Source organism: Vidua chalybeata, chromosome 6 (genome assembly GCF_026979565.1).
Source record: "Vidua chalybeata isolate OUT-0048 chromosome 6, bVidCha1 merged haplotype, whole genome shotgun sequence".
NCBI classification, from domain to species: Eukaryota; Metazoa; Chordata; class Aves; order Passeriformes; family Viduidae; genus Vidua; species Vidua chalybeata.
The window spans coordinates 31194751-31209765 of record NC_071535.1 but is presented as its reverse complement, the minus strand read 5'-3'; the positions used below and the strand labels follow the sequence as shown (position 1 = coordinate 31209765).

The window sequence follows — 15015 nt, the reverse complement described above, 5'->3', positions numbered from 1 at the left end:
AGAACACTGCCAAACAAATACCCTCATAGCATCCAGTGTGCACAGTTGCTAATGAGTTTGTTCAGTCCCAAACTATTCGCATCACCTGGAAGGCAAAATATTTAAAAGAAAAAGAAAAAAAAAAGGGGGAAGCCTGTCAGCTTCTGGACTAGATCTCCCATCATTTCTAGAGCAGACAATGTTACCAATCTACTTCCAGAATTAAAACTTGAATATGACTGAAAAGAGTCCAAAAATTAAAACATGCCCAAGTGAAAATGCAGCTTATTAAGAAAAAAAAAGCAGCTTTAGAGAATACCTTTAAGGCTTTTAAGCGAACAAGAGATCCAGACTTTCTGAAGAGTCCCTCAGTATGAACGTGTTCTTCCAAATATTCACATGTATCAACAAGAAAGCTGAGAAAAGAACAGTAACAGTTCTGATGGTCAGAATAAAGCTTGGGTTTTTTCCACAAAAAATATTTCATCATTTCTTGTAAAACTTAGTATATAGAATAATTTCTCCCAATGACAAGAGTATAAAGAAATACAACTGAGTAAGAGCACTGAATTCCCTGTCCAACTTATGCATCCCTCCTTTTCCACCTGGAACTATTCTTATAACCCCCAGAAGCTCTAGCAGGCATGGAACAAATATTACATTCCTTCTTCTGACAGGGGTTCAATACCATAAAGAGAGCAAAGTAAGCACAAAATCTAAAAATACATTGTTAATTTACCTTGGAATATAACCATATTCTGGCACAAGTGACTGTGGCAACGCATGAAAAGATATTCCAAAGATTTTACCCTGAAATACAAAATTCAAATCATGTCATTTGAAAGTTGATATAATTATCAACTACATATTACAAAGAAGCACACATTCCACAAGTAGACATAAGAGCAGTTAAGACAAAAAACAAAGTCTTTCAGATAAGACAGATAAGAGGTATTGTCTGGAAAAGTACTGTCATCTCCAGAGATCCAAAACTGATTCTACTTTCAGGTAACACCCTAGACGATTGTGAAAAAGTAGAAAGCTTTTCTGCAGTGCGTTTTACACTTCTTATTTTACAAGAAGTTGGTTTTCTTATACGATTCGTCAATAAGTAAAGTGTCTATGAACCAGATTGTTGGGAATCTCATGTTAGTTTTTCAAATTGACTATATCCTATTTTTCTTAAAAATCAACACAAGACAATTTAAGTAACTTTTTTTAAAATATTTTTTTTTTCATCTTAGATACTCAAGATTGCTCTTTCGGGAAGGATTAAACTCAACAGAACAATCTAGACAACTGTTCTGAACCTCATATTTAGCACTTGCTCTTAAAAAACTGATATCTACTGCCTTATAGGAAGACATTAGAGTATGTTACATGTTAGAAAATAAGTAAATATCATCAGTCATTACTACTGATGTTCATCTACAGCATCAACAATTTCTACATCCTACAACTTCTACTTTATTTTTTTATATTCATGTTTACAGAACATGCAAGCCAGTCCGTCTCCCAACCAGAAGAGGACTGGGATTACACCCGACTTGTTCTTAGAGCTGAATGCAAACTTAGTCATTCATAGCTGAAATTCAACTGCTGTCCATGTTAGGAAAACAGTTAATCAGTAACTAACCCATTGCACCCAATCTAATCTGTCCTACAGAAAACAAACATAACAGAGTCAGGAAACAGAAGCAACACATCTGTCATTGTGTTCCAGGTTGCTACTAAAGCTACAAAAAGAAAATGAACTCCAAGTCAGAACATTTTTTTCTGTATGTACAAGATTACATACTAGAAAATTCCAGTAGTTCAGAATTCAATATTTAGAATTCCTAACCGATATGCTCACTTCACTAGGTTTTGTCTGAAGTATCATTTCGTCATAATAAATAATAAAATTATGTCTGTTCCCTCAGAACAGAAATAAGACGTCCTTTGGCAAAACAGAAGTTTTTCTGTAGCTTTTCCTACCTTGCTCAGTAGTTAAGTACACATTTTCTTCCTTGCATACAATTTAAGCACTACAGACAGCAACAAAGTCAGCTTTTATCAAGACATATTGTTCACAGTTCTTATTATCTTCCCTTCAAATGGAAAAGGAAAGAAAAGTCTAAAACCACATATTTGACACAGACAAGGGGAAGAAAACTAATTCTAACTTTACCCTTGTTTTCACCCTTTCCAAACAACCCAGCTCAAGCATGTCTTCCCAACTTCTTTAGTTTATTACTGACCAAGGATTATTGTGCGATGCAGTCTCAGTCTTACAGAAAGCTCAGTCAGAGGATGTTCAGCTCTGTGCCATACCAGTTGCACAGAGATCTTGTTTGCGACTTGACCATGGTCCACATTTTATAAATTAAAGAGTCTACCAGAAGATCAATATTCTCTAATGGATCTCAGTGCTGGCATCCATTTTAATATGTCAGTTTTTTTCCTTCGTCAAATTAAAATCAGATATTTAAGGCAATGAGATTTCATTGCTGGACCACTGGCAAATTAAGGCAAGAGCTGTCTGTGCCAAAATACTTAGTCATGCCTTATACTAAAAAACTATGCAAATAAAGCCCTTCAAAAACCCAAAAATCTAAGAAATCAAGTAAAAGACACACAACTTTTAGAAACAACACCATAGCTATATTCCAAGAAATAATACAATTAATAAGATTTGAATTCTGTGGTGAGTGACATCAATCACAGTGAAGCATAAAATGCTCTGGCACGGATCAGAGGCGACCGTGCGTGTTTCGGTGGCCAGCAAGCGCCCGGACAAAAGAGGAGCACAGCTCCTTCGCCATCTGGCCCGCCCGGCAACACGCGAGTGCCAAACTGCCGGGGGCGGGGGCACCCAGCGCCACGGAGCCATTGCCTTCCTGAATCACAACACGGCTATATAATGGTTCCCTGGAGCACTTGCAGGACGAAGGAAAGGGGGAAAAAGCCCTTTTCTCCATTACAGGAGGTGATGCCATGTCAGGGGCTGGCAGGAGGCGCTGCATTACGGGAATGGCACTGCTGCCGGAACCAGCGCTGCCGGCGACAGGACCAGCCGCCGGACCCGTGCGAGCTTTGGCTCTGCCCGGCCCGGGAAGCGGAGCCCTCTGGGCTCCCCCGCCCCGCTCACCTCCGCCGGTGCAGCTCCCGGTGTCTTGGCCGCTGCCAGGCAGCTCCCGCTCTTCACCTTGATCCCGTACGAAGCCCGGAGCTCCTCCAGCACCGCCATCCGCACCAGCCTCCGCCTCTGCTCCGCCATCCCTGCGCCCCCCACCCTCTCTCTCGCCCGGCCCAGCCCAGCCCAGCCCGGCGCCGCCGCCCCTCAGACCCCGCCGGGCGCCATCGCGGCGCCGCTCACCGCCCGGCTCAAACCCAGCGCGCGGCCCCGCCCGCGCCTCTGATTGGGCCGCTCGCCGTTCGAAATCAGGCCCCGGCCGCCCAACGGCCGCGCAGGGCTGCCCGCGGCGCCTGCCTCCGTGCTCCGCCTCTGAGCTCCGCCTCTGAGCCGACCCAGCCAAGGCCCCCACGCGCCGCTCGCTGGCGATCGCGCTGGCTGCCTAAGGGCCGGGAGGGGCGGAACAGTGGGAGCGCCCTCATCCCTGCGTCCCCCATCTCTGTCATCCCTGCGTCCCCCCGTCTCTGTCATCCCTGCGTCCCCCATCTCTGTCATCCCTGCGTCCCCCATCTCTGTCATCCCTGCGTCCCCCCATCTGCCTCAGCCCACACACGTGCCCCCCCCTTTCCTCCACAGGTGTCCAGCGGTGCCGAGTTTGGGGATGGTTCAGTTGGTTGGTCACTCGGAAACAAGCGTCTCTGAACATAAGCTTCAAATAAAAACAGCTGCCCACAGCAGTTCTGGGGGTAAACTGGACTCTTCCACCTGATAGCCAGGGAATGTCAGGTACCAGCACAGAAAAAACCTTGAGGTTCTTCCCATTTGCTTCCGTCATTGTGATTGCTTTCCCCTGCGTTACCCGAGTTCTGTGCAGGTCTGCCCGAGATGATCCATTATTTCCATCATTTTCTGCTGACAAAGCCACACTCCACGATTTAAGTGACATTTGAACCATTAGCACCAAGTTTGGCTTGTACTTTCTAAATTTGGGTTCCCTTGCCCGTTCCGTACAGTGAACTCAGACACCTCCTGCAGCAGAGTCATTCTGGGCTTTGCACCCTGTTATTATAGGAAGAACTGCTTCCTTTTTTCCTTGGTTTTTGTTTGTTTGTTTGTTTGTTTGTTTTTTGGGTTTTGTTTGTTTGTTTGTTGAGTTTTTATTCTATACTGAATACTCTGTTCTGAAGTAACTCTTCAAGTGCCAACAACACTACAATTAACCAAATGCAGTCTTTCTGTGTAGTGAGAAAAAAGCACTGTACCAAAATTAAGCTTTCCAGCTTTTCCTTTATAAGGTTCTGTTACTAGTTCTAAAGCGAGTCTTACTTCACTGAGAGAAAGACTAAGATTACCACAAAGCTTAGACACAGAATGATAACAAGCTCATTACAGTGCTCTGAGCACTTAGGGACACAAAAGCTAGAGAATAAAATGAGAATAGCTAGAATTTTTCCAAATGTCAGCGAAATGTGTACCCTCTTACAAATTATATAGAAGAAAGACTTAGCAGCAGTAATAAAAAGCAGGTTAGATACAAGTTTTCTTAAGTAAACCCCCATGATTTTGATTAAGGATGTCAAAATTATGTCATTGTACAAAATTAATATTCCTCTAAATGTCGTTTTAGTGTAACCTTAATGTAAGCATTATTATCTGTCTTGGCATTGAAAGGGCATGAAAATACAAAATTTCAACTCTAAAATATCACTAAATTTCTCTAAATATGAGAAAAATAAAAGTAAAGGAATCAAGTAAATAGCTACCATAAAATTTAGTTTAAACAATCTCTATTCCAATTTAGTATTTTGTAGTAATGATGAATTACACAAGAGGGAGCTGTGACTGGATAAATATATCAGAACTTTCCATACTGAGTGTTTTCTGTTCATCATTCACTTAAAAAGAAACAGGTTATGATAGTATGTACTGCATTATTTTTACTAAAAAAAGTGGTGTGGGTAATTTTTTTGCCTTTTGCAAGAGATATTTAAAGTGACAGTATTATCCAAATTTTGTCAACACCATTTGTCAAATATTTAATATTCTTTAGCTGACTATTTTGGCATGTTTCTGTTTTATTTGCAGGTAGAGACTGGAGCACGAAAAATTACTTTGCAAATAAGAACTATGGTTTTGCAACCAGTTGTAGCATCCCAACTCAAATCTATTACACCCGTTTGAAATCAAGTTAGGAAAAATAAACAGCTATTTGGCATTGTCCTGGGGTGACTTTATGATGCTTGTATCCCCAATTGTCTGTTCTGCTTATGCTGGATGTTGAGTTCTGTGCTTTTAAACTAGATCTGAAAGTGAAGGGGGGAGAAGGAGAAGTGGTGGGATGTCTGAGATGGCCGTATTTAAAACCATAAAAATAGGAGCTTCAGCTCTCTCTCTGTCGGTGTGTGTTTCTGCAGCACAGACAGTGAGAGAGAAACAGGGAGTTTTTCTTTGGCTCTTGCTGGTTTTCCTCATTAGTTGCAGCAAGGAAAGTTTCCCCAAAACTGTGTCTTTTTTCCTGGAGCTATTCCAACCTGCTCTGGACTGAAACCACAGAAAAACACCGGGAGCTCCCACCTATGGCCCACGGGGGCCAGGACGTGGCAATTCCCAGCACAGGAGGGACTGATAACAGACTGGGTGAGCAGAACTACAGCCCACAAGAAGGACTTTCTGAATTTGCCATCTCTTCAGAATAAGGAGAGGTTCCATTGTTTAATATTATTCATTTTTTTCCGTGTTTGTGAGTACTTTTCTTGTTAAATAAATAGGCTTTTTCACTTTTCTCCAAGGAAATTTTTCCCAAACTGCTTGTAGGAGGGGCCGCTTGAATTTACTTTCTAGAGGAGACCACTTCAGAAATTTCCTACTAAAAATTTGCCCTAAACCAGGACAGACATCTTCCCCTTGTCCTGCCCCTGCCCCAAATTGTCTCAGAATTGACATGCCAAGCTTCTGGAATTTTAAATAGTTCTAATTTGTGCAGCTATGGGTGAAATCATGTCTTGAGTGAAGTAAATTACATCATTCTCTTTCATCATCAGGTGGGTCAGGCTCATATTCCTTTTTACTTGTTATACATAAATGTTTGCATCCACACACAGACACTTTTTTCATTATTCATATATAGGTATATGGTTACATTTTGGAAAAAAAAACTCTAAAACATTAGCACCTACATTTAGTGTGGTATTTTGTGAATTTTGGAAGTTACTACAGAAATGACAGCTTTGAAAGAGAAGTTAAATGCATGCTAACATTCTCATTTCAGTCACCACTTAGAACAGTTAGTGATCAAATCAACCTGAAAAACAGCCAGAGGAAGCAAAACCAAGCTTCTCCCAAGAGCAGGGTAACATGAGGAGTATGAAAAATGGACCTTACTCCAGAGTACCCCCTCCCTGAACAAACTCAGAACTCTGTGGGAGGAAGTGTAAGTATCCCACATTCTAGCAGTACAATGACTTCTTTTGTCTTCCTTCTTCAACAGACAAGCTGAGGGAAGAAGGACTATAAGGGCAGATTATGAAAAGTAAAGACCATGTGAGGAGAAAGCCAAGCCGCACCATTCAGGAGAAGTAGCTGCACAAAGGAGGTTCAATCATTTATGTCCTCAGAGTCTCACTGCTAGTACAGTTCATTCTGAACATCCTTACTCGTTCCTGTCTCTTCCTGGCTTTCTCTCTTAATGAGAAATTACTTACTCCAGTTCCCGCTTGTCATCTTTTCATGTTGCTCAGCCCGCGCTTACGTTAGTTATGTTCATTTTCCATCTCCCACTTGCCCTGCTGCTTTATCTTGTTTTCAGTAAAAAATTTTGCCCAAGACTGAAAGTGCTGAAAGGTGACTTCATCTTATGCAATGATGTCCCTACTTGCAACAATTCTGAATTATGTCAGAAGTAAAACAATCTGGACACCTGAATACCATCAATATTTAAGGTTAAATATATCACTTACTTCTGTGACTAACTTGATGAAAACTATTTCCAAATGAAGAATATTGTAAGGGAAAGTATTTAAAGTGTATTTGAAGTGAGAAAATAAGGTTAGAGAGAATTTCCTCTGAACCATGGTTTGAGGATACAATACTTCTATTTAACCCATGTTTTATTTGGGTTATGAATTTGTCTCAATTTACCCTCCTATTATTTCATGTTTTTTTTAAGAGACTACAGCAGGAAACCAGATACAACAATCTTAAAACTTTAGTTTTAATTGTACAAATTGTTAATTCTACATCTGAACTTGTTCCATATACATATTTCTTGGGAACAGATTATGAAAGCTAAGTTATTCAGGTTTGAATATTTACATGCTACAAATCATCAGTATTATGTTTGAAATATTCTAAAACATTTTGGTTTTGTGAAAAGTATTAATTGAATTTGTTTTTTACATTCATTAGTGCTATGGTCAAATAAGTTTTTCCAATGAGATTTTGGAACAGCTCTCAAAGTACAGCAGTATACAGCATACCTTTCATCTCAGGATTGCAAGACCTGCCAGCAAACCTGCTCTGGCTAGGGCTTCTGCTTCCATGGGGCCACAGATCCTGCCAGGACCCTGCTGCAGTGTGGACTTCTACCTCCTCTGGCCATCCACCAGCTCTGGCATGGAGTCCTTCATCAGCTGAAGGTGGACATCTGTTGCACCATGGACAGCAGCAACAGATGGACTGTTTGCCTCAATGTGGTCTTCACATGGGCTACTGGGAGATTTCCCAGTGCCTGGAGCACTGCCTTCCCTGCTTCTTCACTGACCATGGTGTCTGTGGAGCTGTTTCCTTTATGTATTCTCAGTCCTGTCTCCAGCTACTGCTCTGCAGCAGTTTTTTCACCCATCTTAAATATGTTATCCCAGAGGCATTACAGCTGTCCTGATGAACTCAGCTGGAGGCAGTTCCATCTTGGAGCTGATTGGCATTGGTTCTGTCAGACATGGGCAAAGTTTCTAGCAGCTTCTCACAGAAACCTTCCTTGTAGCCCCCTGGTGCCAAAACCTTGCCATGCAGACCCAGTAGAGGCTTCTTGTCTGAAGAGATGTGGTTTCGATCCATTGAAGTAAGCATGCTGAGGATGCATTACTGAGAGAAGACATTCATTCTGAAGACCTATGATTTTAGAGTTTAAAGGTTAATAAAACTTCCTTGGGAGGAGATAAAAGCTTCAGACTGGTATAATTCTGCATGTGGAAAGGAAATTAAAATTATTCTTATATTGCTCCACATTTGTAGAATACTTGAGATCAAAAGTGCTTCAAAAACTATATATAGGGCTTGGTTCACCTGCTGAAGCCCTGTTTGTTGCAAGTACAAAGGCACTGATTTGGGCAGACCCCAAGAGAAAAGTTAGATAAGACACTAAACATGTCTTGTGTCACAAACTTGTCACAAGTTTTCCAGAAGGATATGATGCCTTTTTATATATTTACTTATTTATGGCAACTCATAGATTTTGACAGATTGTCATAGAGTTTAAAGAAATCACTTATATTCTCTAATGTGACCATGTTGTATATCACAATCCAGCAATTTATATTTTAAGGGTAAAAAGTGATTGTTAGACATTATTTCTAATGGGAGAATTATGTGTGATTGATTCTTTTTGGCAGAAAAAAGTTAATATTGCATTCCTTGGAAAAGTCTGTAACTGTTATGAAATTGTATGAAAGATTGATTTAAATGTCTCCTCCAGCTGATAATAAAGCAAGAATCTGAAACTCCATTTTATAATCTACCCAGTCCTATAGACTTATTTTCAGAAGAAAGTAACTTATCAGATCTTTACTGGATCAAGGTTTAGAATAAGGAACTAATTTCTAGTCTTGTTTCTTTTCTAGTTTCAGACAACCTTCAATATGAGGTAAAATAGAAAGAAAAATGTCTCTTCTTCTGGCATATCATTTGGCTAGGTTCACATTTTAGATGCCTCATGAATATAAAAATCAAAGAACAGGAAGTTTAGATATTCTAGTTCTAGTCCTGGGTAGAAGGTGAGTGGGGGTTTAAAGTTGCTCTGTTGGACTTGTGTCTGCAGTGGGATCTCAGGTGGAATGCAGCTGCCCAAGTCTTCTATAAAGCACCCAACTCTTTAGTCAGATACGCCATAGCATGTCTGAAGTAGGAGCTGTGCTGACGCCTTTAGAAGTTTAACTCCAGGCCCAAACTTGATGTTTTTTTCTCTTCTGACTTTTGATCTCTCCCTATTAATCGGTGTGGGAAGGAAAGATGGTAAAGCAAGCAGTGTATGGGAAATTAAAATGAGAACAAAAGTCTGTCCAAATTATGCAACAAGGATCATTATGCTATAAAATTGCTCTTCAAATGTGGCTGTCACTGAGAGGTATTAAGATTTCAACAGTTATTTTCTCGATGAAGACTTAATTTCTTGCATAAAAAGGTTTTTAAGCTTAAAGCAATGCCTACACAATTAATGTCCTTTCGTTTTCTGAATGTTTGAAGAGTGCTAAAGGATTTAAATGTTACAAGAGAATTGTTCATCACTACACATCAGTAGTATCAAAGTACTGTCACAATAGCCTTAGAATTTTAACAAATTACACATGTAATGCACTGCTAGGTAGAATGATCACCAGATTATTGCAGCTTTGTATTGTTTTTCCCGGTCCCGGGCAGCTCCGGAGTGCCCAGCAAGGGCGCTGCTTCTTGGCGGGACCCGGGGCTGCCGCTTGCTCCGGGCGCTGCTTTGTTCAGCGCACCGGTGTGGGCTGGCCGCGTTCTGTTGCCTGCACGAGGTGTGAGACAAAGAGGGAAGGAATTGTCCACTCCGTTCACGTGGTTGGCTGGAGAGCTTTTATTTGCCACAGGGAGCTGCGGTGGAGAGCCACGACTCGCTCCCCAGCGCCGTGTGGACAAAATGGCCCCGAACAAAGGAACACACGGGGTTTTATAGGGGGTGGGCCAAGGGAGGTGGAAGCCCCCCTCGCCCAATGGGGACAGGCTACAGGGGAGTGACGTGGACCACGGCGCCCAACGGGGACGCGACAGGGGCGGACACAGAGCTCCGGGGTGAACGGGGTTGCGGGAATGGAGTAACAGACACCGAACTCTCCGGAGTGGACAGGGTGGTGGTTACAAGACTGGCATGGTGAGCTCCAATGGTAAGTGACCCGGAGTGGGCCACCGTGGTGGGGGGAACACAGGGGGTGCACAGGGGGTACACAGAATCAGCTAACTAACACATATCAGAACCCCTAATCTGAACCCAAACCCGGGATGCAACAGATCATTTTGCAATGGAATGTGTGTAGTTTTAGGAATCAGTGCAGGCTTGAGGGTTGTGCTGCTTTCTCTAGGGCTAGAGCTGAGTTAGGCAAAAACAAGCAGTAACTAAATTTCTTCTGCCAGTTCAGAAGAGAACTTTACTGGAAAACAGCAGAGAACAGAAGCCACAGATTCCCTTCCTTTAACTCTTTTCTCTATTTCTCTTATGCAATGGGATTTTCATGTGTGTAGTGAAGCAGAAATAAGCTGTTTAAATATTCCAACAGGGAGAGTATTTGAAGAAATACAATCTGTACATAAAATTGTTAAGTTTCACAGACTGTACAGTGAGGTACGTGTCACTGGAGGGCTCTTCTGTGCATGTCTAAGTGTGTTCCTTGGCCTAGGAACAGCAACCTGGTGTGTGGTTTTAAGCTAATTTACCTTGAAGAGCATACACATGGTTTCCTTTCTTAGTTTTGCCCCTACTCATCCTACACTCATGAGTTACACAATTTTTCATTGTGGGGTTGTTATGATGCCCCAGTGCCCATCTTTGGAGTTATCTTCATAAAATTTCTTTGTATAAATTCACTTAATTTTCTTTCCTACAGTAGAAAAGATAATTGCATAGGAAAAAGAATTTTCACTGTTATTTTTGTTACTTCTTTTTTTCCCCCCTTCCCTTTCTTTTAACACATTTATATTACAAATGTGCCTGCTGGACTTAGCATTTTAGTCTCCCTATGATAGCTGCTAAGTAAATCCAATAAGAAATAGGATCTATTAGGAAAAGCTTGGAATCCAAGACAGTGGGGGTATTATTAGGTAGAAGAGGCACAGGTCAATGATATGGCTTGTCTAGGAAGATCAATTGCTAAGCTAAATATAGAGTCCAGATCTCTTGGAATTCAGTCCCATTAACCACATACCTCTTTTTTCCTAAAGCATCAGTGATTCTAACTGAGTAGAAGAAGTGGTACTGTGTGACTCAGACAAACCTTACTCATATAAGGCCTGATCCTGTTACCTTTATAATATAAAGTACAAAGACCTCCAATGGCTATGGAGTCCAGCTCATATTGGCGACCAAGTCAGCAAAGAGAGCATATCTTCAAATAAGCTCGCACAAACTATTCAGCCAATGCACCACGTACATTTTTAGGGGTAGGGGTTGGTTAGTAGATATGGAGTAAAACCCGATGTCAATTTAGACAATGGCAACTGTTTAAGAGACCACAATATAACTTCTTTACCACCCATTTTTGGATCTGAATTATTTGTCTACTGACAAACTTTTAGAGAAAACCAGACACAAACATGCAATACTAGTGTAGCTGGCAGTAGCATGGTCACATTTATTACTCCTATTTTCATTACAGTAACTTTTAAAAAAAAACATTGATATCTCACTGTCATAAGGGATGTGTGTAAATGTAGTTTTGAAACAATCACGTTACTTACAGAGTCACAATTCTGAAAACTCTTACACATATAGATACCTTTCTATTATTTGTGGGTGGATCTTTATCTGTTTTACAGGCTCGGCATGTTTTGAGTGCAGAGAAGCTCAGGCCAGCTTTCTGTGTGGGACTGTGTGAACTGGATCTCTGCAGTGCAGGTTTGTCTGGTGTGGTCACTTGTGTCCCAGGCTCGGGGCACAGATTCTGTCACTCAGGGGCAGCACCACGGGCCCATGGCTCTGCAGCCTCCCGTGCTGACACATGTGTATGTGGCTTCAGTGTGTGAGCCTGCAGGCTTTGGAAACTGCACTTGCCAGCTAAGTGCTGTTCAGTAGTTAATCTTTTCTTTATTATGTCTCATTATATGTTCTTCTGGCTTTATTACCTAAATATTACATTATGTTTGTTTTAACTGTGTTATCTGTCTCTTCACCTTAGGTAAATGATAACCAAAAGTTTTAATGCAACATAGTCAGCAATCCCCGCAAAATAAACTTGAAATTTCATGTATGAAAAGTGTTTCTTTTAAAATATTAGACTTGTCTGCTCATCTATTACTTTCAGTTATTTCAGAAAACTGAAAAAGGCTAAAAACATTAAGAATGAGAAGGGAAAAACTCAGAAGAAAAAAGACCAGAAAAGCTTAATGAGACAGCTAATGAAACATGCAAATAGAACCTACTGGTATATACTTAAATTTCTTCCATTCTTTGTGATCTCTGGAATTTTGCACCATGTTTATAATGACATTTCCAAATATTTCAAAATTTCAAATTGTCAGACTGGACTTTTTCCACTCTTTACTCTACTAGGAAAAGTAGTTCTAATTATATATATAGCTATTTTTATGTGTGTTATTTTAATTTTTTTTATTTTTAGCTACTTTCCCTCTAAAAATATACGTAAGATCAGCACTCATCTAGGAAATACAGAAACTCTTCTTTTTTTTTTTTTTTTGTCTCATGACTACTGATCAGTTTAGATTCTTACTGCATTGAAAACAATTACCTGCCTTCCACTTGAAGGCATTCATGCTGATGTCAAGATGTGTCAAGATCTTTTACTGTGCCACCTCCAGTGAAAGGCTGTCAAGGTGAAAACACTACGTGTCATCCTAGCTTCCCACGTTACATCCAATTTTAATTTACTCTTAAGTTGCCTCAGTATCTTGTGAGTCCTGTATTCTATCAAGTAAAAGGTTATAATCCATATTTCCTTCAAAAATAAATAAGAAATAATAAAAAAGGAATAAAACAAAATAATGATATACAGCACTTTTTGTATTGTGGTATTTGTTTTCGGCAGAAGGAGGTAGAGAAAAGGAGAGTGAGACATTTCCAACAGAAACAGGCTATGAATTACAAATGCTCTTGGAAAAAAATTTGTCAGGAATGGAAGACTGGCATTCACCAGCTCCAGTGTCACAGCTGTAGGACTGCTGTAGGAATTTTTTTTTTACCAGTCAGATACTTATTTAAATAACCTACATTGTGTAATCCTCAGTGAAGCAAAACTTCCCCTGTTTGTGTTCATGGTTTAGCCTCAGTCAGCAACAAAGCACCACACAGCCACTCGCTCACTTCCCCTTCCCCCCACGGATGGCATGGGGAGGAGAATCAGGAAAGAAAAGAGAATAGAACTCAGGGATTGACATAAGAGCAGTTTATTAATGGAAAAAAAGGAATAATAATAATAATAGTAAATTAAAGGGAGAGAGGGAGATAAAACACAAGAAAGGCAAGTGCTGACAATACAATCTCTCACCATGTGTTGACCAATGCCCAGCCCATTCCTGAACCATGACTGACCCCCTTCCAGGTAATTCCCTCCAGTTTATATATTGGGCATAGCTTTTTACGTTATGGAATATCTCTTTGGGCAGCTGTCCCAGCTATGCTCCCTCCCAGCTTTCGTGTGTCTCCTCACTGGCAGAGGATGAAACACTGAAAAGTCCAGAATCACAAAATATGCTGAGTTGGAAGGGACCCACAGGGATCATCAAGTCCAGCTGCTGTCCCTGCACAGCACCATCCCCAAGAGTCACTCCATGTGCCTGAGAGCATTCTTCAAAAGTTTCTTGAACTCTGTCAGGCTCAGTGCTGTGACCACTTCCCTGGGAAGCCCATTTCAGTGACCAACCACCCTCTGGGGAAAGGTTTCCCTAATATCCAATGTAAACTTCCCCTGACACAACTTCAGGCCATTCCCTAGGGTCCTGTCACTGTCACCAAAGAGAAGAGATCAGTGCCTGCCCCTCCTCTTCTTCTCATGAGGAAGTTGCAGACTGCAGTGAGGTCCCCTCTCAGGGATCCTCTCCAGGCTGAGCAAGCCAAGTGACCTGAGCCATATGGCTGTCCTTTAAGGCCCTGCACCATCTTTGTTGACCTCTCCTGGATTCTCTCTAATAGGTTAATGTCTTTCTTATATTGCAGTGACCAAATCTGCAGATGGGACTCAAGGTGAGGCCACATCAGTGCAGAACAGAGTGGGAAGTCCTTGACTTAGGGTAAGTACGACTTAGCAACAACCAAAATATCAGTGTTTTATTCACATTATTCTCCTACTGAGTCCAAAACACGGCACTGCATCGGCTACTGAGGAGAAAATGAGCTCTGCCCCAGCTGAAACCAGGACAAAAGAAAGCAAAGTTGTTACCGTATTACTGCATAAGCATACTATTTCTTCTGTTTGGTTTCAATAATTCATAAATATACAAATATTCAAGACAAAATTAAAGCATACAGATTGAAAAAAGCAATGTTGGAGTGTGAAGAAATTATCATTAGTAGTTTCTACATTCATTGATTTATAGCTATATATTTTCATGTAGTTTCAGACATACTTAACTCTATCCATTGACTGCGCAAAAATATCTGCTGAAAAACCTATGAAGATCAGACAATTCCTATGTTGATTATCTTAGCTGCAGAAAAACCACCACCCCTGAAGCTGACTTCCTGCTTTAGAAACCATAAGCTAATTGTAAAACAAAAGGCACGTCTGGAGAGGTCCTCGGCTTTCAGCAGTCAGTGCAGTGCAGCATATCTGATGCCGGCTGAACAACTTGTAAATGTTTTGCATGTTCTTTGTTGAAGACAGGCTGGCTGATGTGTGCTGCTAATACTGCTGGGTGAGACGATAGAGCATGAAGGAAAACGAGCTCCCTTTACTGTCAAACTGTTCGGTTTCACCTGCTCCAAAGAGTAGGCATTTGGGTAAAGAGTAGGTAGCTGCTTT

At 41.1% G+C, this 15015-nt stretch overlaps 1 protein-coding gene and 1 long non-coding RNA gene across 4 annotated transcripts in view; one reads left to right on the top strand and one right to left on the bottom strand.

Annotated features, from left to right (window-relative positions):
• LOC128789486 (neuroendocrine protein 7B2-like) overlaps window positions 1-3238 on the bottom strand; it is a 41529-nt gene extending 38291 nt beyond the window's left edge. For all 3 annotated transcript variants that reach the window (XM_053945522.1, XM_053945515.1, XM_053945516.1), the window contains exons 1-3: window positions 3110-3238; window positions 719-789; window positions 299-395 (exon numbers count right to left, since the gene is read on the bottom strand). In XM_053945522.1, coding sequence (XP_053801497.1) covers window positions 299-395; window positions 719-789; window positions 3110-3238 — 297 coding nt within the window. The remainder of the gene's footprint in view (window positions 1-298; window positions 396-718; window positions 790-3109) is intronic.
• A 340-nt stretch (window positions 3239-3578) lies between these two features.
• LOC128789488 (uncharacterized) lies at window positions 3579-8816 on the top strand. Its single transcript, XR_008431421.1, has 3 exons — window positions 3579-3880; window positions 6582-6686; window positions 7499-8816. It is a non-coding gene; the product is annotated as an uncharacterized LOC128789488 (long non-coding RNA).
• Window positions 8817-15015: the final 6199 nt, after the last annotated feature.